At 35.4% G+C, this 23622-nt stretch overlaps 2 protein-coding genes across 2 annotated transcripts in view; one reads left to right on the top strand and one right to left on the bottom strand.

The window, feature by feature from the left end:
• Positions 1–10521: 10521 nt before the first annotated feature.
• On the top strand, positions 10522–13690 carry LOC149423360 (heat shock 70 kDa protein cognate 4). The gene is made up of 3 exons (XM_089632683.1): positions 10522–10674; positions 11327–11534; positions 11739–13690. Exons 2-3 carry the CDS (start codon positions 11327–11329, stop codon positions 13490–13492), a joined length of 1962 nt encoding a protein of 653 aa, XP_089488809.1. The 5' UTR covers positions 10522–10674; the 3' UTR covers positions 13493–13690.
• A 4600-nt stretch (positions 13691–18290) lies between these two features.
• The window catches only part of LOC149423361 (uncharacterized), a gene marked incomplete at its 5' end in the record, with an annotated part of 104847 nt that continues 99515 nt past the window's right edge, over positions 18291–23622 (bottom strand). The window contains 2 exons of the mRNA XM_089632733.1: positions 18291–22669; positions 23036–23304. Of these exons, the coding sequence (XP_089488859.1) occupies positions 22574–22669; positions 23036–23304 (365 nt within the window). The remainder of the gene's footprint in view (positions 22670–23035; positions 23305–23622) is intronic.

Below are 23622 nucleotides of genomic sequence, written 5' to 3' on the forward strand. Positions count from 1 at the left end.
CTTGTTTTTTAAAGCTAATAAATAATACAAGTTAATAACTAGCAAATAGGTCTAAAATTAGTTGCCTTTTGAAACTCACAAAATTATTTATATTTATTTATAAAATATAAATGCTATACAAGATCGAATGAAGCAATTAAACTATAAAACGATGTAGTCTTTAGAAATGGAAACCCTAGATGCTGATAAACATATAAGTCATACTGCAAATTATTATTTTTTTATATTAACCCCATATTGTCCCTGGGGGAAACCATTTCCTGAGCCAAATTCAACCAGTCAGCAGTTGTGTACTATCAAAGTATCTGCAGGCCTTGTACAGTACGCCTAGCTTCTGAGAGGTAAACTTATTTTATTTATTTGCGGTTAATTACATGCTTACCTATGTCATAATACAATCCTTACACATATTTTATTTTTAAAACGTTTTTAGTAGGAATCAATTACATTTAATCCTGTCTTCGACACAGCCCCCATGCCTGAGCTGGTCACTCAATGTTACAACAAGCATAATATCATGTTGCAAAGTTAAAATAGAGCTCCTCGAAGCAGGAAGTTATGTAGAGCAGAAGAAGAATGAAAATGAGAGAATCAAAGTAGGTAATATTATGACATGTGATTTTAAATATAGCATCTCTATTCAATTTAAAGGAAGCTACTTATTTCCAGACATTTATTGTAATCGTGTAACTGAAGTCTTGTATGAGAGGAACGGCGGCATAAAAGCGAGATGTAAGTACCAATATAAAGAGTATTCATGCGAGATAATACAGATTCTATTGACAATTATCCCTCTGTCCCGACATCACAGTAAAACCTAAGGTAAAACTGCACAGGAGCCCCTCATCCAGTACGCACAAATTATTTAAAAAAAAACACTGAAATAAGATAGTTTTTTTCTTCATTTTTAATTAAATTTAATTAAACTAAACCAACAACCAAACACCTCACTTTAAAAAATAGGTTCTTAGTTTGGGTTTTATTAAAAAAGAAAGTAAAGGGCATACTTTTACCTGCGACTACCGGTCTAAATAGGCTTTCTTTTAAACAAAGCTTTGATTCAACTTAATGATAATAAGAAACTACAATTTCAGTTGTTGGAGATGGAAAATAGTGCAATTTAATAACTATTTTGTTCAAATCAAAATGAATACTATACTCCATTAGCAGAGATGTGCTTTATTTAAAATAAATCCATTTCAAATGGAAATGCAAAATGCAAAATGGGTATTTTCCACAGACATAGGAATTAATAGACGAGAAGATAATGGCGAGGGGTAAAATCAACTGTTGAAGAACGAAGGGGGTTAAGCTGACTGTGATTCGTCAATAAATCAATCTGACAGTAAATAGGCATCTCGCATTATAATATCACCATTTAGTTCTTAAAAGTAAAATCTGCCTTTGAATGAATAGACATTTTTACATGGGAGCGCAAATTACTCGCCACGTTATGAACCATAAATGAACCACTCACTAGATCAATATCTTCGGGTTTTTAGTACTGAGCCCATGGGTCCTAATGTTTGCCATAGATAAAAGTCTGTAACTGAAAAATATACGTCACTACTACACATACTCACCATCGACTAGGATAGAAACTATAAAAAAAGGCGTAACCATAGACAATATAATTCTCATTCGGAGCCAACCCATTGGCTAGCCTAAAATCGGCCAATGACAGCGGCCTATAAACATGCATGAAGTTCGTGACAGCGGCCTATAAACATGCATGAAGTTCGTATTGGTTTGTGGAAAATATACGTCACAAGTCACCCATAGAGATTACCGTGTCTTTTTTTCTGACCCACTTTTTTCTCGGAGTTATACCCCCCTGTTATGAACTAATTTGCGAAGTCCAAATTCGGCAAAGTAAATTTCTTCTGTTTGCAGAGTCGTAGTTAGTTTCAGAGTATTTAGTTAAGACACTTTTATAAGTGTTCATAATTTACTTCCCAGCAACCCACCAGCTTTGTGTTTCGCGTCCAGACGTTTCTCGATGTGATAGTAACAACTGATTCATATTATACGATGTGAATATGCTTAAAATAAAGTAAAATAATGCTTATATATGGAATGTAATACGACAATTGGGTTTATTCTCTTTTTCACATCTATTTTTACAAGTTTTCATAGTACAAGTCAACATTTTGCCGTGTTATTTCGTAAAATGAACCGATGATGCCTCGACCATAGTTCGCACAAGAATGATGACGTCACGTTTTCAAATTTCACTTGAGGCCATATGCGAGCCCAGCCGGCTCAATGGAACCGGTATGGGGAGTGGGGATAATACGCTTTTAATCACTTAGGGCAGGTCTACTAATATTCATATGTCTATGGTATTTTCCATTTTGCATTTTAAATGCTTTTCTAAAAACCATTTTGCATTTTAAATGCTTTTCTCAATGCATTTTCTATTTTAAATGCTTTTTTGCAACATTCTTCCTAATATCTCCACTCATCTTTTTTTCATAAGCCCCAAATATCAGTCGGTCCTCAACATCGCTATGAGAGATAATTTACATTTGTCAAGTTGCTCCCTGGTAGGAGCCCTGGCAATTGACTGATACCATTACAAAAAATACTGATTCAAATACTGAACATGGGGTAATGACGCTGTAATATTAAATGTTAGATAGCAGTTTCTATGTTTTTACGTTGGCAACATTAGTCCCATGCAATTTTTTTGTGGTTCATAATCTGTAGTGGTGTTTTTGGATATACCTTCATGTAATATGTTTGTTCTACATTGATGTCCATTATTAAATGACAAAATTGTTTAAAAATTCTATAATTATTTTGATTGTTTGACCTGAGAAACCATTTTGCATTTTGAAAATAGGTATTTTGCATTTGAAATGCTTTTCTTAAAACCATTTTGCATTTTGCATTTTCAAATGGAAATGTTTTGACCCATTTCCATTTTGCATTTCAAATGGTTTTGGATACCCATTTTGCACATCTCTGTCCATTAGTATGGTGGCCCTCTATCACGTTGGTAGACCGTAACCTTTAATCTTAATATACAGGGTGTATCGGCACGTACCCGACAAACTTTAACCAGCTATTCCTTAGCATATTTGGAGTAAAAAATCTTATGTGCACTTTGCTGTCCGGTAACGTTTTTTTTTAATAAAAAAATTATTATTCATATTTTCACCACATGTCACCACTGTTTTACCCTTTGACAAAGTTTGAAAACCCATCTGGCAAATATTTTATTCGAATTCCGTTGAATAATGCACGTGTGTACCTATATTGGCGCACGTTTACAGTCACAACGAAATAGCACGGCACCATTCATTTCATTTTTAACTATTATTATTTAGTGTGTGCGAAAGAGCGAAGACGCTTTTTGACATACTTGCTTATAACAGCTGTTGAACACGAAACGCAATGCCAATGACAGTGATGTAGTGTGGAAATTTTAAATTTTTTTGTTTTTAATTGAAAAAAAAATGCTACCGGACAGCAAAGTGCCCATAACATTTTTTACTCCAAATGTGCTAAGGAATAGCTGGTTAAAGTTTGTCGGGTTAGTGCCGATACACCCTGTATAAGAATTCACCCAGCGTATGTTTGTGCTTGCAAAACTAGAAAAGTAGTCAACCGATATCGCTGAAAGTTTGTTCTTATTAGTCCCAGGAGTGTTTAGAGAATGGTATAAGTAAGGGACGCCCGGGGAAACTTAATGCTATATCTCTGCACCAGAATGAGATACGGAGTTTAATTAGTCAATGTAATGTAGCTTTTTAACAGTAACCTTGTGATATACAGTAGTGAATGGTGGTAGAAGTCGTAGACGCCCGAGACAGACATTAGTAATAGCGAAGCATTGCGGGTTCCAATAGTAATACCTATATAGAATCACAGATAATCTTATCTTGCATGGTGAAATCGGTATTATATTTCCCTGGATCTTGATAAGTTGTTGATAATTCTCGACATAGTTTATAATGATATCACAGGTTATTTACTAAAGAGAGGCCTCCAAAATTATCAGTAAATTATAATTTCGGCAGTGACTTTTATTCATCCCGAAACTAGGTTATAAATAATAATGACACTACTTGACAGTTTTCATTATGGTAAAAGAATTATAAAAACAACGAATTTTACTTCCAAACAAAACACAGCATGAAATCCTTCTTTCTGAAATATTAAAATTGATCGAAAAATCTAAATGTTCCGTAATTTTTACAGGCCGAGTAATTTAATTGAGCGGTTTGTAAAATTTCGTCCGAAATTTTTGACATTTCGTCATAAATAAACCACTCACCATTAGAGGTGAGGTGTATTTATCGTACCCAGTAAAAGTACCGGGTATTTCCATGCGATACTTTGTACTTGTGACAGATAATAATAATAATAATAATAATTGGATAATTTGTAGAGCGCCGTTTTTGTGAAAAATCACCTCAAGGGCGCTGTACAATTTATTTCCTAGGATCTACATTTGTTATTTAGAAAAGATACCAAAACATACTTACCTGGCAAGTCACTTCCAACAAACACACTTATATTAAAAAGTTTATGCTTATAAAAGATAGAACTGCACGCAGAGGACACTATATCAAAAAACACTGGTCGTCGCATGATCTTCTGTCTGCTATAGTTTTTATTTTAATTTAAATGTATTTTAACTGTCTTAAAAGCCTACAAATTGTTGTTATCATTTTTATTTATTTATTTTTAATTATTATTTTTATTTATTTTATTTTATTTTTAGTATTTTTTTACATTTTTTTAATTTAAATTTAAATTGCCGTCAACTGTGAAAGTGGAGGTTTCTGAAATTATGGATACGACTGTCTGAAAAGGTGCGTTTTAAGTTTAGACCTAAATTCTGTCGAGTCTGCGATCATTCTCAAATCATGTGGCAGTCCATTCCAGGCTTTAGGTCAGTCATACTCAACCTGCGGCCCGCGGGCCGCATGCGGCCCGCCGAGCTATTTTGTGCGGCCCTCAATACATTTAATATCAGGAACATGATTTACAAAATCTGGCATTCTATATCACGTTAATTTGAGATTAATTGCGACTTTGACGTACAGACATTGAAACCCGAAGAGGATAGTATAAGTATAATATACAATATATATAATATAAAATGGTATAAGAGTATTGCTACTGCGCACGCTAGATCTATATCTAAAAAACAAAGATTTGACAGACAAATATGCGCGCAAATAATTTTGCTCGTGGCAACACATAAATTTTTGACAGTTCCAAAGTTAAATGGTTACCAGGCGAAAGGTGAAAGGTAACGAAGGCGATGTATCGCCATTTAGGCTACTAAACATAACAAAAACCTCTTGATCTTATCTTTATATATCTATATGATATAATATTTTTTGCGGCCGGAAATTCGAAAATGGAATTCCGTAGCTACCCCCCCCCCCATGGATTTCGAAAAATTGTTGTGGGGAATTACGTGGATGTTTTTGGCTGTGCGGAATTTTTTTTCAGCGAAGTTCTGTAACAACCCCCCCCCCCCCATGGATTTCAAATTTTCAAACATTTTGTGGGGAGCACTCAAATTGGATTTTTTTTTGTGGGGAATTATTATGTTTTACAGAAATTCTCTAACAACCCCCCCCCCCCATGGATTTCGAATAATAAAAGGGGGAATCAAGCTCACACCGTTGGCAACACTGACCAGTATAGTGTTGCGGCCCGCGTAGCTTTACAAACATATGAATGTGGCCCGCAGAAGAAAAAGGTTGAGTATCACTGCTTTAGGTCCTGACACGGCAAAAGCACGCTCACCAAACTTAGTATCTGGTGTGCGCTTTGGTTCCTTCAACCTTCCGATAGCTGATGACGTTGCTGACCTAAGGGTTGACTGTCGGGAATTGGAATCTTCTGGAATACACAATTCTGATAAATAAGCCGGAGCCATTCCGTTAAGTGACTTAAATTCAGTAATTTGATGCACCTTTTTGGAGTGATGTCACTTCCGGAAATGGTTATTGGGGAGTTTTCAATGTTATGCTGACGTCTGCTTGTAGCAGTCCACAGAAACTCAGTCTTTGTGGGATGAAAATACCTGGTTCCAAAATACTCACGAGTATTATATACCGGGACTAAATATTTTTAATAGGTACTTTTACCAGGTATTTTTGACCAGTATTTTTAATGGGTATTTTTGATGGGTATTTTTAGTAGGTATTTTTGATGGGTATTTTTAGTTGGTATTTTTGATAGGTATTTTCGATGGGTATTTTTGATGGGTATTTTTAGTAGGTATTTTAGACGGGTATTTTTCACTGGTATTTGACCTGATAGGTAGTGATGGGAAAAATGTGAGAAATTTTTCGAAACGGAATTCCGTAGCTACCCCCCCCCCATGGATTTCGAAAAATCAGTGTGGGGAATCACATATGATGATTTTGCCTGTGCGGAATTTTGTTCAGTGAAGTTCCGTAACAAATAACAAACCCCCCCCCCCCCACGGATTTCAAATATTTTGTGGGAGTAGCCATTTTTCCAAAAAAATTGTGGGGAATTATGGTTTACAGAAATTCTCTAACAACCCCCCCCCCCCTATGGATTTAAAATATTTCGTGGGAGTATTCATTTTGAAATTTTCTTGTGGGGAATAATGTTTTTCAGAAATTCTGTAACAACCCCCCCGGATTTGGAATAATAAAACGGGGAATTATTCTCCCGTAGAATATTTGTGGGGAAATATGTGGGCAGAATTTGAGTTCATTAGAATTACTTATTCTGAATCAATCGTCAGGTCGGTATTAAATACTCTTGAGTATTTTGTCAACGGTATTTTTACCAGGTATTTTTTGTACCTGTACTCATTAATAATAATAATAATATTTGGCTAATTTATATAGCGCCGTTTTCGTGAGAAATCACCTCAAGGGCGCTGTACAAATATATTTCTTAATACTAGAACTACTGACTTATCTCTAAGACTTATATCTAGTGACTTACGACTAAGGCCTATAACTACTATCTTAACGACATATATACGAGTATTTACATATTTAGCAACTTACAACTAAAATTAATATTAACAATCTAATCTTACTAACGCCAGAAGAAGAAGGAAGTTCCATTATATTAGGGTGTTTTATTGTTAGCTGGATATATATGTTAAATGAATGAAATTAATGAATAAAATCAATCGTCAATCTTAAACGCATTTAGATGATTCATCTGCCAACAATTAAACCAATTGACTTGTTATGTTCCCGCTGATATTGTCCATTGTCCATTGGTAGGCAAGTTAATAGAAAAATTGAATAAACGGAACCGCTAGGTAATGTAACAATTACAGTATAAAAAAAAGAAAAAAAAAGAAATATTTGGATAGAATGACGGATTTATGGAAATGAGTGTCTGAAAAAGTGAGTTTTTAGTTTTGATCTAAATTCTGTTGGGCTGGTTATACATCTCAATTCCATATGAAGTTTATTCCAAGCCTTAGGGCCGGATACTCCGAATGCACGATCACCAAACTTAGTGTTCGGATTTCGCTTAGGCTCTTTCAACCTTCCAATTGCAGATGATGTCGCTGATCTAAGACTTGACTGCCTTAGACCAGTATTTTCCGGAATGCATAGCTCAGTAATATACGGTGGCGCCATTTCGTTGATAGCTAAACACCATCCAGCATAGCTTGTACTGGATCCTTTCAGGACACTTCAGCCAGTGAAGATTTCGGAGGTGCTCCGAAATGTGCGAAAACTTGGGTACCCCGGTGATAAGCCTTGCTGCGGCGTTGAACACTGATTGTAGTTTATCAGTTTCGCATTTAGGAAGATTTGCATAAATGCCGTTGCAATAGTCAAGACGTGATACTATATATGAGTTCACAAGTAATTTAGTTGCCTCTGTTGAAAGGTTCCTACGAACTGACTTAAGTTGTCTAAGGTAGAAGAACCCCGTGCTAACGGTCTTATTTACCTGACTTTTTAAAGAAAGGTCTGAATCCAGATAAACTCCCAGAAGTTTGACGGTTGTTTTAGCAGTTACGTCGTTGCCGGAAATAGCGATTGGTGAGTTTTCTATTAAATGTTGGCGTCTATGTGTGGCTGCCCAGAGAAACGTACCCAGTAACGAAAAGTACTCATAGGACCCACCTCTACTCACCATTATGTATAATTATTGCATAATATGCATAAATCATGATAATATGTATTTCATAAATAAACCAATCACATGTTTTGTATGACTTTTGACAGTTTTTGACTTTGGATTGGACCATAAATAAACCATTCACCTTTGGACCATAAATTAACAACTCAAGCAAAAATAAACGACTCACCACTGCTCACCAATCACCCTTTGGACTTTGTCTTTTGAGTTTGACATTACAATCCATAAACTTACAATCATTACAATCATTACAATCATTACAATCATTACAATCATTACAATCATTACAACCATTACAACATCATTACAACATGACAGACGCATAAATCATAGACAGACGCATAGATATACCCGTAGACATAAATAAACCACTCACCATAAATAAAAAAAATAAACCACTCTGCCACTCACCCCATAGATATACCTCGACAGACGAAAGCATAAATAAACCACTCACTACAAAAGAATGAAAATAAATTAAACAGTTAACATTTGCGGTCAAAAGATATTTTTTAAATCCGTAGACTTTTTGTACCTACGCTTGGCAACATACAAAATAATATTGTTATATATTTTCAACGAACTTTGGGTAGGTACACTTTGTATTTTCAGGGTATTTTCTTTAGCCATTGCTATATTCTAAGAAGTTTGGGTACACGCTAGCATATTTAAATATATAATGTATTGTCCGTTTTATGTTCGAATTTCAATAATTATTCATAAAAGAATAATAAATACCTACTAGTAAAACAAAATCGCTTTCATTGAAAAATCTAGGTACTTACTAATTTACGACATATTAAGCTTATGCGTAATAGTAATTGCTTGCACAGAAAATATTTGGAAAAAACAGCTGAAAAAAAATTGACTCTCAAGTGACGTTGTGGGTCTACGGGACCCATATCGAAACTCTCTCCCTTTTCCTCTTGTCCTATTAACTACTGAGCCCCGCGCATCTCAATACCTCCCTACTTTCTACAGTCTGACTGAGTCATTGAGATCTCGCAGGAGGATAGACAGCCCCTTCACATAATCACAAAATCTATTTACCAGAGTCATATGGGTCCCAGGGACCCACTACGTCTTATACTTGAGTAATTTTTATTTTTCCAGTTTTGCCAAGATAGCAAGTCAAAACCCCAGATTAAGTACTTTATATACCACATTTACCTTAAAGATAGCATTATTGAGAGTTGGCTATTATTGGACGATTCAATCCCAGATCGTGTAAGATGTATTGCATTTTGTACTTTACCTGTTGTTATTATTTTTATGATCAGAGTTATTGTTGTTTTGTGTACACAAATATTAAACGTTTTCATTTATTTTAAGGATAGTACACTTTTAGTAACGAATATGTCATATTTTTGTAGATTTTAATTATTGTGTATGAATATGGTTTCGCGGAAGGAATTTTGCCGTTTAGGTTCAGCTGTGTAAACATTACTGTTTTTATTTAAGTTTGAATTATATTTGATTCGTTGTAAGGATTTATAATTGGTAATTTAAAAAAAAGTATTTATAACATAGAACTTTTAATTGTAGTTTTGAAAGATGTGTTGGTTGGATGGTTAAAATATAAATAAAACGTCTATCCCCAGTCATAAACATTATATTTAATCGTTGAAGACAATATTAGCGACTCTCAAACGAAATTGTGGAACTGAAAAATCGGAAAAACCTTTGGTCGCATATAAGAATTGAACCCAGGACCTCAGCTGAGTATATTACAATTTGAGGTTTTGCTCATTTAGTTGTTACAAAATAAAAATTATAATATACTTAAGCAGAACAAAGTGAACCCAAATACAAGATATCGTTAAAAATTTTCCTTAACGCTGAAGGTCTTTTTTATATTAAAGGTTGAAGTATTTACATATTCGTATATAAGGATTATTATTTTGATAATACATATGAGATATTATCTCGGCTTTTTAATGATAAGCAATTTTCTAGAAAGTGACTGACGCCACGCCAATAAATAATAATTGAGGCTGATTAAATACTGATTAAGTTTGACGATAAGTTTCCTCATTAGAAACAGTTTCTTGTAGAAATTTCTCGATTTTTCTACCTTTGTTGCAAATCGAATATTTTTTCTTTGGCGCGCAATAAACATGGGTCGAGAACATCCTCGAATTTTAAAGCAAGAGAGGCAATTCGAAGTTCATTATAAATATATCATATGAATAATTTTTATTTTAAAATATTTAAATACTTTCCAAGCTTCTAAAACGTCTAGATTAGTATAAAAATCTACAAATAATATTAAAAGAAGGCTCAAAGTGAAAATACTTCAGCAGTGGTTAATATTGGCGCATGAATTTTCGTCCAATCGCGAGGCTGACGCATACGGCAACTGGAAGATTCCACGGTTGTCATTGGTTGATAACTTAGAAGGTTCTGGAAGCGCTCGTGACGTCACTTCTGATATAAATTCGCTCCACCGCCATTTTGATCCTCAATTCTCTCAAGCCATCCGGTGTAAGAACGTCGAGAGGGGTTCCTTCAAGTTTAATCTGCAACTAGAAGTACAAAACTAATTCTCCAAAGGTATGTTTGTTTTAATATTGCCCCCCTTTATCGTGCTTTCTAGTCTTTTTAATTTATCTTGTATATTTGTGTAATTTTTTAGAATCTCATTTCATTTGACCACAGGAGTATTTCGTTAATCGCCGCGGCCCCACATTTGCCCCCACACAGTATTTTCCCTCGTTTTATTTTATAATTGTGTTTAGCGAAGGTTAGCTGCCCCCTATTTCTCATTTTTATGTTTTATAGCGCAGGTGTCCAGCCTCATGTTTCTTCGCGTTCCCGTGCATCACACAATTGTGACCACGTGTGTTCTCGAATATTCCAGAATTCCACGCCTCGCCGGTTGGCTTTTGGTCTTATCTTTGCCAATATCGCAACGCTTTTGTCTGGCTATCGCGTTTGATAAATTATGAAGTTGTAAAAAAACTTTTTTTTATTCGGGCTATCTTCCTGCCGGCCATTATCTAATGCATCTGGTTTTCAGCTCATCGGACGTGTCAGCATGGCTCGGCCTTGTTGAGTTAGTATATCCGCCATTTGCATGTATTCTATCAAGTTCCGATAAACGTGTAGATTATCGACATTTCGTCATAGTTAGTGCTATAGCGGATGAGTCACCGCCGCTGCATGATCTACCTTGATTACTAATGTACCTTTCTCTTGTTTGTAGATGGCAGCAAAGGCACCCGCAATCGGTATTGACTTGGGTACCACCTACTCCTGCGTTGGAGTATTCCAGCATGGAAAGGTGGAGATTATCGCCAACGATCAGGGCAACCGCACCACACCCTCATATGTGGCCTTCACAGACACTGAGCGTCTCATCGGAGATGCCGCTAAGAACCAGGTTGCCATGAACCCCAATAATACCATTTTCGGTGAGTCCTGATTTGTTTTTCAACATATATTTATCATTCTTTATATTGTAAGAAATACGACTTTTCATGATGACAACCATTTAGACTAGAGTTTCTGACAATTTAAAATTGTTTGATTTGAATGTACACTCTGAGGTGACACATTTCTATCAGCATGTTGCGTCCATTGATGATCGTGAATCTAATGTCGGTGTTTCTTTTCAGATGCCAAACGACTCATTGGCCGCAAGTTCGAAGACCAGACTGTTCAAGCAGATATGAAACACTGGCCCTTTGAAGTCGTAGATGACAACACCAAACCAAAAATTCAAGTTCACTACAAAGGAGAAGATAAAACTTTCTTCCCCGAGGAAGTGAGCTCCATGGTCCTCACCAAAATGAAGGAGACTGCTGAAGCCTACCTCGGCAAGGCTGTCCAAAACGCCGTCATCACTGTACCTGCCTACTTTAACGATTCCCAGAGACAGGCCACCAAGGACGCTGGAACCATCTCTGGACTTAATGTCCTTAGGATTATTAATGAGCCCACCGCCGCAGCCATCGCTTACGGTCTGGACAAGAAGGGAGTCGGAGAGCGCAATGTTCTCATCTTCGATCTCGGTGGTGGAACCTTTGATGTGTCCATCCTTACTATTGAGGATGGCATCTTCGAGGTCAAGTCCACAGCTGGAGACACCCATTTGGGTGGGGAAGATTTCGACAACAGAATGGTGAACCACTTTGTCCAGGAGTTCAAGAGGAAATACAAGAAGGACCTTACCACCAACAAGAGGGCTCTGAGGCGTCTGAGGACATCTTGCGAGAGAGCGAAGAGGACCCTTTCATCTTCCACCCAGGCCAGTATCGAAATCGATTCCCTCTTCGAGGGTATCGACTTCTACACTTCCATCACTCGTGCTCGTTTTGAGGAGTTGAACGCTGATCTGTTCAGATCCACCATGGAGCCCGTTGAGAAGTCTCTGCGTGATGCTAAGATGGACAAGGCCCAGGTGCATGATATCGTCCTCGTTGGCGGCTCTACCCGTATCCCCAAGGTTCAGAAGCTCCTCCAAGATTTCTTCAATGGTAAGGAATTAAACAAGTCCATCAACCCTGATGAGGCTGTGGCTTACGGAGCTGCAGTTCAGGCTGCCATCCTCCACGGAGACAAGTCCGAGGAAGTACAGAACCTTCTTCTGCTGGACGTCACCCCTCTGTCTCTGGGTATTGAAACTGCCGGAGGAATGATGACCACCCTCATCAAGCGTAACACCACCATCCCCACCAAGCAGACGCAGACCTTCACCACCTATTCCGATAACCAGCCCGGAGTACTCATCCAGGTGTTTGAAGGTGAACGTGCCATGACCAAGGATAACAATCTCCTGGGCAAGTTTGAGCTCACCGGTATCCCCCCTGCGCCCCGAGGTGTTCCTCAGATCGAGGTGACCTTCGACATTGATGCCAATGGTATCCTCAATGTCTCCGCCCTGGAAAAGACAACCAACAAGGAGAATAAGATTACCATCACCAATGACAAGGGTCGTCTGTCCAAGGAAGATATTGAGCGCATGGTCAATGATGCAGAGAAGTACCGCAGCGAGGATGAGAAGCAGAAGAGCTGCATCACCGCCAAGAACGGCCTGGAGTCGTACTGCTTCAACATGAAATCCACCATGGAAGATGAGAAGATCAAGGACAAGATTGCGGATACAGACAAGACTGTTATCATGGACAAGTGTAACGAGACCATCAAGTGGTTGGACTCCAACCAGCTGGCCGAGAAGGAAGAGTACGAGCACAAGCAGAAGGAGTTGGAATCTGTGTGCAACCCCATAATCACTAAGATGTACCAGGGAGCTGGAGGGGCCCCCGGAGGTATGCCTGGATTCCCCGGTGGAATGCCTGGAGGCCCCGCTGGCCCAGGAGCTCCTCCTGGAGCTGGAGGTGCAGGACCCACCATCGAAGAAGTCGATTAAACCCTTCTTCCCTCTGAACCGAACCTTCATTCCATTTCAATCCAATCCACCAGTATTTAATTCCCAACTCCTTGTACCAAACTTGCATTCTATCGGTACTGATTATTTTGAGACTGGCTCGTTTGCTCCAGTGAACTTGCATTTTATTATTTTCAACTGAAATAAAAGAAACCTAAGTAACTTATCAATTTTAAACAATCTTTTATTTATTGTGCCCTAATGTTGTATTATTTTGGTAATCGTTTCACATCATCACCACTAAGGACGGGTTGTTTTGGAGAATTTGAACAATTCTTCAAATTTCAAAGTTAATTTCCCAATTCTGTTAAAGATTTTTTCAAGTTCTGTTATTATTTCAGTGTTGTCATGCAACTAGCCTGTGATGATATAATATCAGAACTTGTGTAGGACTTTCACAGTACCCGGAAATGATCGTTGAAATTTGATGAATTGTTCAAATTCTCCGAAACAACCTGTCCTAACTGAAGATTCTACAAGATTGTAGTGTAGTGGGAGATGAAGAATTCTAAATCCTGTACCAAATGTTTTCTTTTCAGTTTTGGTATTATTTATCCTTTACCGTCTGCAGGAATTGCCTCGCAGAGTTTATTCTTGGGCACCTTGTACAGGTGGGGCAAAAGTAATCACCCTATTGGAAAACGCTATAACTTTTGCAAATTGCGCCAAATGTCTATACGGTTTTGACATTTTGAAGTAAAACATAACAAAAATTACAGCAAAAAACATCGGGTGATTACTTTTGCCCCACCTGTAGTTTTATATACAGGGTGTATGGGGTAAAGTACAACTTCGGGAGGTGAAAACTACCTTAAAATGTTGAAATTTCGAAAAAAGAAATTTGTCTTATTTACTCGTTCTAAGTATTATGTAGAATACCTGTAGTCGGTGCACTTTTCCCTGACACCTGTGTGTAGCCTGTCGTCCCATGGATCGGTAAAGCAGGATTCACTTTTGGTCAATTTGCCCTAAAAATATAGTCTGGGCACAAAATGAAAGAAAAGTATCGAATAAAATTTCGGTATTCGGCATCTTTCCCTCATGCTCGAAATGAAATGTCTGGACATGGAAAGAACGCTGGTTCATTTCTCTCAGCACAATTTGCAGTTTTATTTGTGCAGGTATACTTTCACATCACAGTATCTTCGATAAACTTGTCGAATTTCGCTTCACGCTTATTACGCAAAAAAATTATACATAGCACTTAGTTTCAGCTTAGCCTGTCGTCCCATGGATCGGTAAGCAATCGACATAAAGCGAATGCTGTAAGACACTGCAGAAAATTAAGTTTTCTAGAGTAACTGGTACGTTTTTAACGGATACGTCATAAATTTATGCTCTGTTCACACATAGGCACCGTATAACGTTCAACGGATCCGTCATTACTGGATGCGATGTGTGAACAGTATACCGCCGCTATTCTACAAGGATAAAAAGGACAAGGCACAGTATCTATCTGTTAAAATTCTACGTATCCGTATATTTTTACTGTTCCGTCGTCCAGTATTCGATGACAAAACGGAATGTCATTTTTTTACGGAACGATATTTTTTACTGTATACAGAATACTGTGCCATGCGTGAAGTCGCTCATACAACTACATACGCCATTGACGAAAAAAAAACGTACACAATAAAACGGAACAGTAAAACGGAGTCATGTGTGAACGGGCCGTAACTGAACGGTCTGCTGCGCAGTTTAGTGTGGAATTTTTCTGTACAGGGTCTTGCAGCATTCGGTTTACGTCAATTGATTACCGGCCCGTGGGACGATGTCTTAATTACTTACCACAAGAAACAGCTATTTATGTCAGGGAGATGGTACAAAATGAATACGTTCAATCAAAAATCAAAGTTAGGTTCGAAGATTAGGAAATGATTAAAATAACCCAAACTAACAGCCAAAAAACCTATTTAGTCCATATTTACGTAACCCCCGACTTAGATAGTTGTCTCCATTAGATTTTAATGTTGAAATCAAGTGTTGTTTTTTTAAAGTTTGCATTATGTGGAATTCAACAACTTTATCATATCTTCTTTCTTTATTGACGGAGCAGCAAGTAGTAGCAGTTCTTCAAATTTACTTCTATCAATTCGAAGATGATTAAAGTATGATTCAGGATTTTTTTCTCATTGATGCATTTGAAGATATGGTACGGTACCCAATACAGTTCTCCTTAATATCCATGGTTTTATTTGCTTCATTTTATTTAAATTCTTTGGTCACAAATCAAACCAATTCCAAGGCACACAACTTCGTTCGTCAGCATCATAGTGGGAAAGGGCGGATGGATGTTCATTTCTATATCATTCTGTAAATGCTGTGTGAAAGCGGAATGAAATAAAAATGAATGAGTAAACCTTCTGATACCTCTTTAAGGGTAAGGAATTGATACAAAATGAACTTTACTTTTCTGCGCAGTGTCTTACAGCATTTCTTATAGAACCGTGGGAGAGCTGGCTTAGATGTAGTCATTTCTTCTGGGATTTTTGTAAAATGCTGTCTTGGTCCAAGGTTCCAAACCTTGGTTGGTCAGCTTGGTCTGTTCTCTTTAAAAGGGGGTTTTCTTTCAGTGCGATGCAATTATTTATGCCATCTGCTTTTTTTGTTCAGCATCTTTTTGAACACCTAATTTGAATGGGGTTTTCTTGAATTACGGTCCTATTAATTTATGTGTTTGTTCTAAGAGGCCATTAATGAAATCTATCTTCCCCATAGAATTATATATGGAATACTTAGCCTGTTCTCCCATACTTTGGGTTGGTAAGGGTAAGTAATCGACATAAACCGCAGAAAAGTTACAGAATGGCTGTGCCACAAACCGTTACCTTACTTTTCTGTAGAGGGTCTTACAGCAAACAGTTTATGTCGATTTTTTACCTGGTGGGACAGCGGGCTTAATTTCTAAAATATAAAACAATATTACTGTAATTTTTTTCTCATTTTATTTTCAACATAGAATGATACAATGGGTAGGTATGATTTTTTCTAGTTAACCATACATTTTTGGTACAAATCTCAAAGCATTTTACACATGTGGTACAAATACATATTGTTTTTGTAATATTATACAAAATAATTAATAGTTTGGAGATTGTACAGGTACATTTGACAAAAATCAACAATTCAACTATAAAAGCTCTGCAAATACATTCAAACTAACTACATTATTTAACATTATTATTTTGTAAGACCAAAGTGACCACTGTGTTCAACATTGATCTAAGTTTTAATTTAATCAAAATATATATAATTTTTATTCTTGATACCTCCGCGGTTTGAATTAGATATTGTTATTTTCTCTTATTTGTTTGATACCTACTCTTCTTTACGATCTCATTACCAGAAGAGAACTTATTTGTGCCATTTCCATATCTAACCTGATGCATGCAACAATAATAAATATTTAATTGAGCTAAGAGGATTTTATACATCGATGTTGAAAGTCTTGCTATTAAAAACGTTCAATTCATATTGCAAAATCAGTTATTGAGAACAACATAATATTAGTTTTTCGAAGGAAAGTTCTTCAATCCTTTTATCACTTTGTGATAGCATTATTTATTTAAAAAAAGACAAATAAATTAGTTAAATACTCAATTTTTATTTTTATATACTCAATCAACATGTTTCGCGAACAATATTCGCTTTATCAGGAGTAAATAGACACTTGACGTAGAATTCCATTTTTTTTTAATGATACGTCAAAAATTATAAGTAAAAATATTCCCAATACTATTCAACCGGCTTATTATACCAATAAGAAATTGAAAAAATATATAATTAACAAAATAGATAGCGATATTCGAACTAAAAGATCAGGGGTTTATAAAGTGAATGGTAATGATTGCAATTCCTTTGATATTATATAGGTAGAACTTCGATGTCAAAGAACGTCTCTGAGCTCTAAATTGCAATAGTGACTCTGAGTTTTCTGATAATACTTTTGATGTAAATATAGGGTTAACCTTTCCGGGAGTATGGACGCTAATGAAAGAAGGTACACACTTTTGCCAAAGGAGTATGGACGGCTATGGACGACAGGCGTCGCATATTCATATTCAATGCTTATTCTGTAAATATGCATCGTATTGCCATCAATGGGCATATTCCTGTAACTTTACACTAATTTTAAACATTTTACATCATTATCGACAGACATATCGGCAGTTATTTATTTTGCATAAAGCATACATATAATCAAAAAAAAAAAAATTATTTATGTAAAAAAAACTCACTCCCCAGAGCACGGCCAGCATTACGTAACTTACTCCCGGAAAGGTTAAAAATACTTCTTATAGATTGTAAGGCTTTACAAATTAATAATTTTAAAATTAAGGTTAAGCGCAACGCTCGTTGTATTCTACGTGTTCACAGATGGCGTTAATTAATTAATTTTGTTTAAATACGCTTTTGCAAGATATTGCTTTACAATATTAAGACAAATCATTTGTTTGCGCCCGTATATACGCAATATGAATATGAATCAATAGTTTTGTCCATATAAAAACTCAATTCTATCGAGAAAGGCATACAAATACAATATTGGATTGAATCATCAGTAAAATATTGTATTTGTGAGCCTTTCTCGAAAGAATTAAGTCTTTAAACGAACAAAACTATTGATTCATATTCATATTGCGTATATACGGGCGCAAACAAATGATTTGTGTTAATATTGTAAAGCAATACCTTGCAAAAGCGTATTTAAACAAAATTAATTAATTAACGCCATCTGTGAACATGTAGAATACAACGAGCGTTGCGTTTAACCAAGAAAAAACTTAATATCAATGTAAATATAGTTAATGAGAGAATTTTTTTATAAATCCTCTTTTAAATACTATCCCACTTAACCAGTCTCTCCTTTCTAATGATATTGTAAGTCCTAATTCTAATAAAATTCTCCCCCTCCTACACTCCCCCTCCTTCTACCGCCCTCTCCAAAGTTGATCTATATTTCATTTCTAATTTTAGTTTTACTCCTGACGAAGTGAACATTGTTTGCAAAACATATATATTGTGTTTATAAAAATAAAGTAATGTACCTAAACTAAGTTATTTGTCTTTTTAATAAAATATGTACATAATATTATATACCTATAAGATTAAATTATCTGGATTTTGAACAGAATCTACACTTACAAATGATATGCTAGGAATCTTAGGTAAAGATCAAAGATCTCCTTTGCTGTGGCGTGTTTTAGTGAAGTTAGTTTGATATTAGTTCTCAATATATATACATATATCACATGATAAAATATCAATAAAAAAATGAAACATAGAATTTAATTAATTTTAATTTTTTTGTTCAATGCAAACTTTGGTATTTGTAAGAAAAAATCTTGGATAAAAGTAAAAATATTTTTCTAGATCATATATTCAACAGTACTCTTCGAGAAAGGGTATAAATGAGACAAAACCAACATGCATAACCTACCGTCCTATCAGTCTTCTATCACAGCTTTACAAACTCCTATCAAAATCATTTAAAAATATGTCCAATAAACGTAACTCAAAGGAAATTCATCTGAAAAGGTCTGCAAAATGATTGTGTAGAAAATAGTCATAACGATTTTATGAAATTAACGGAAAGCGTTTGCGAAAACAACACAGAAGCATTTCCTGTGCGGAGATTAAAAAATTACCTGCAGTCGAACACCTGAAGATGTTAACTTCTCGCATCAGATGGTCGAAAGCTGAAAAAACTGAAGAGGGGAAATTGTCAGTAAATCTGTATTTATTTAGTTGAGAGAAGCCTTTGTTCAAAGCTGGACGCCAGAAGGCTGGTGATGATAAGAATTTAAAGTGCAAAATGTGTTATTAATCCGATTATTGTCTTTTAAAAGTTTAATGTCTAAAAGAATGTCTACATAGAAATCTTGAAAGGAATAGTGTTGGTAAATTTATACTTGTCTGAAAACCGTAATATTAAAATTTTTATTTCACTGCAGAGAAATTATCTACTCTATTGGCATTCAATGGAAGAAACAAATTTAATAGTGTAAAAATCTGACTTAAATCCTGGTCAAAAGCTACTAAATTATTTATGTTGACGAGTCACAACTGTAATGGTTTCATAACATTACTAGGTATCTATCGGGTTTCTAATAACTATTATTGAAAAGCTCCTACATGAATATAGTGGACTCCTTTTTATTAGAATTCATAATTCTTTATTAAATATATATTTTGTGTATTTACTAAATCTGAGCAGTAACTTTTAATTTATTTTGTAACAAAATAAAATAATTATTCTACATAAATTAATATACTCAAATATTTTTTCATTGGTACGAGTCAAATTTTTTTATATTCTCTAAAATTTTACTTTGAATTCCTTTGCAACTAATACAAGTCTAATGTCAACATTTTTAGTAAAAAATCCTCTTGTTTAGAAAGAATGCTGCAACACATTGGAGGTTTTTCATTGATGTTTTTCGCACACAATCATTAAATACATGAATTTTTGTATCGGAAGTAGGCGGTACTATTGTTTATTTTACAACAATATTATTCAAAGTTTTGATGTAAAGTTTGTTTCAAATAATTAATTGTTTGAAACATGTTCACACGAAACATCACATTCATTGTAGTAAATTGTATAAAAATGTTTAAGTGTCCATACCTTATAATTACATTTATGATAGGCCAATTTTTATATTATCATGTAGATATTGATAATGTCTGTTATATCTAGTCAGTCCACTACACAGCTTGAGTTGCGATGCAGTAAGGAGAAACTAATCAGAGATCATTAATGAAGCCTTTTCTTTACGCTATGTCAATTTATGAAAGGTGGTCATATTATTTGTGCTAAGAAAAATTAATATTAAACTGAAATTTTCATGAATAACATTATGGCCAAATTTTGTGATTAATGCAAAACTTTATCTCATTGAAGGTTTGTGCTTTTATGTTATACAGTAAGCTGCATCAATGCTATTAACTAGTACTGGTTAATGCATACATATATGTTGTACAGTAAGCTGCAGCAACACTATTAACTAGTACTGGTTAACACATACATATATGCTATTAACTAGTACTGGTTAAGGCATACATACATGAAGCTCATTCTACAATGATGTTTGTATCTCAATGCGCAAATGGGAGAAGTTTTTGCTACATTGTTTTTTGACCGTAGGCTATTTCTGAAGCCATACATTAAAATGCCAACGTGTGAGGGTTTTCTATTCTATGATATGTTCTAAACATACATAGTACGTATTAAATCTGTGTCCGGAGAAAAATATGACGTTGGTAATGAGTATGTATTTCATTTTATAGTTGACTGATCCTATTAATATTACAAACATTTTAAGACATAATATCATGTTGGATACCTACGGGTAACTACATAATATATTATGAACTTATTCATATTATTAAGTCGTATGTGATACTTACTGTAAACAAAAAAATATATGAACTTTTCTGATTCACACAACCTTTTACTGATATCTGATGTATTTTCTAAAACATACAAGAAAATATAAAACATAATGTGCACAAATTATTTCTGACGTCAAAACCACATCTTCAAATCAGTATACGTACTATAATCACAAGAGAGCGATGCCGAGGTAACAGACACTATGTTCATTTAGCAAAGTGAATACTAGAAGGATTTTCATAGGACATGGATATTTCATACAGGAGTTGAGAACAACACAAGAAAATAAAAACCTACAATTATAATGTATGTTTGTACGCAGTGGCAGACACATCAGTATAGCTTTCCTGTGACAATATGTACCTAGGCAATTATTAATTACATTCGTTTTATCTTACACATTGATCATAACAATATTATTTATAAATTATGTAGTATTACGCTTTAAACATCTTACAGATATAAACTATAAAAACAACAACTATCTACATATAGAATGAAACCCAAATTCACAAACTTGTCTTAATTAATATACTTTCATGGCCTTGGAAGATCTACATGATATAGCCCCTATTCACAAATTCACAAGGAGGTTAATTTCCAACGTTGAGAATTCTACGGCAACTATGGCTACCTTTTTACTGAATGTCGTTGGATAGTTTTTTTTGTGTCCGATGTCAGTTTGACATTTTTGCTTTGAGTATCTACCAAGCTAACGTTTTTACCATGAGTTTTCGAACAGACAGGCCAAAAGTGTCAACTTTTCGCTCAAACACTACGATTTATTATTTGTGTTGATTACGTATGGTTACGACGTTATTTGTATTTAATACATGTACTAAAATGTCAGAATTCAACCAATTTCAGAATGGTGTTGGAAAATAGGAGTGTCTATAGCCTCCTGCAGTGAATGGGGCTATACATTGGCTAATTTGGCTAAAGGAAGGATGACATCTGATAAATCAGTTGTCGGCTAAGTAATAAAAAGGAGGTCATTTGTGTGAACTATGTATTCGGTAGATAGCAATGTATTTTGTAAAATTTACTAATTTCTTTATAAACAACAAGATTTCAGTTTTAAAATCAGCTCTAAAAAAAGTTGTAGCATTCTTATAGTTGACGTAACATTGATGTCTTGCCTTAACAAGTTTTATAATGCAAACAATTGACCATAACATAGATACACTTAAACAACAAATTAGTGTTATTATACACAAGTAAGCCTAACAAATAATAATACTTTGTAACTTTCTAATTTGAAAAGCACATGGTAGACATTGCGTTCAGTCCATTTTGTTCATAGGTGATTTTTGTTCATAAGATCCAGAAGATCACAGTTTTATCGCATTATTATCCATTTCACTTTGTGTTAAATGTGTGTTTAGAAAGGAAGAGATTTATTAATACCTACTTGTTTAAACAAAGTATTATTTGATGTAAAAACTTTTGCTTTGTCATATTATTATATCCCTGTTAACTGTAAAGTTCGCTTATCACAATAATTGATCACACCCGACAACATGTTCCTGCTCAGCAGTACTTGTTTGCCAAGTACAGATGGTGTCTTGAAATCATGTTAGTTTTAATGATTTAATAGATTTGTTTCACTTGGGCACATCTCTCAATCAGAGTCATTCTTGATGAAATGTGGAAGATGGAGTCAGCAGTCAATAAGACGTGCCCGAGGAAGAGCACGGACCAATTATTCCATCCATACTGGGAGACTCGCATTCGTCCATCAATGGGAATTGCGATAGTGAAAGCTGTGGACAAAACCATTGTTCTGTATTGAAACATATATGTGCTGTTCGGCCACACATCTCACGTGGTTTAATCCATTCCGCCTGCTCTTGGTATTATTATATTTTACTATATTTATTTAATGAAATAAGATATATTTAGATCCAATTTCCATTTAACTAAGCTACCACTCAATTAGGAAAGTTGAACAATGAATATTAGCATAATGACTTACCTACAGATTAAGTGAGTTTTTTTATTGCTTTTAATTATTAAATTTAATTGAAATCACTTATATTTTATGTGCGCTAAAAGCCTGGGCTTGCCTTTTTAAATGTGCACTAATTTTGTGGAGGAATAGCGTCTCCACTAATAATGTAGAGTTTTACCTCTCTCGTTTCGTTGACGGCCGGGAGCAGTCCGTCGGTGGAGTTGGGGGTGCGGGGGCTCGGGCTGGGGGCTCCTCGGCCCCCCGAGGGGCCCCCCTCGCCCCCACCCAGTGCCCCCAGTCCCACACCTCCTTGCAGCTGCGCCAACCTCATCTGCATCTGCTGCCGTCTCTCCTTCTGTTCTCTCTCTCTCTCAAATCGACGCATGCTGAAGCTTCGCACTGACGAGGAACTGCTCTGCAGAGATGTTAAACTGGGACGTCTTGAACCTGATCGGAGGTTAGGCACATTAGAACATTTCAAGCTGTGGATCAAACACTTACAGTACACTAGTACACTAAGGGAGGAAACTAATCTAATTGTAAAAGGGTGTTTTAGTAGCTATGTTACATATAACAAAGAGACAAGCAGCATACTAAATCACTGTCGATGCTGTAATCAAAGTAACAAAGGGAATCTAAATAAAATTCACAATTTAATTAAATCTGTAATACATAAATCTGGATTTATCACTAACTACATATTGTATAATAATAAAATTATGTTCTTTAGTAAGTAAGTAAGTAGGCTTCTTAAAATTAGGTTCA

Source organism: Hesperophylax consimilis, chromosome 6 (assembly GCF_061612785.1).
Source record: "Hesperophylax consimilis isolate HC1 chromosome 6, BYU_Hcon_1.0, whole genome shotgun sequence".
In the NCBI taxonomy this organism is placed as follows: domain Eukaryota; kingdom Metazoa; phylum Arthropoda; class Insecta; order Trichoptera; family Limnephilidae; genus Hesperophylax; species Hesperophylax consimilis.

What these genes read in the sequence shown, in the direction of transcription:
- LOC149423360 (XM_089632683.1), top strand. Translation starts at nt 11,327, where the DNA reads ATGGCAGCAAAGGCACCCGCAATCGGTATTGACTTGGGTACCACCTAC. An exon ending in CCCCAATAATACCATTTTCG is followed by an intron (nt 11,535 to 11,738) that starts GTGAGTCCTGAT and finishes GTTTCTTTTCAG; the next exon opens with ATGCCAAACGACTCATTGGC.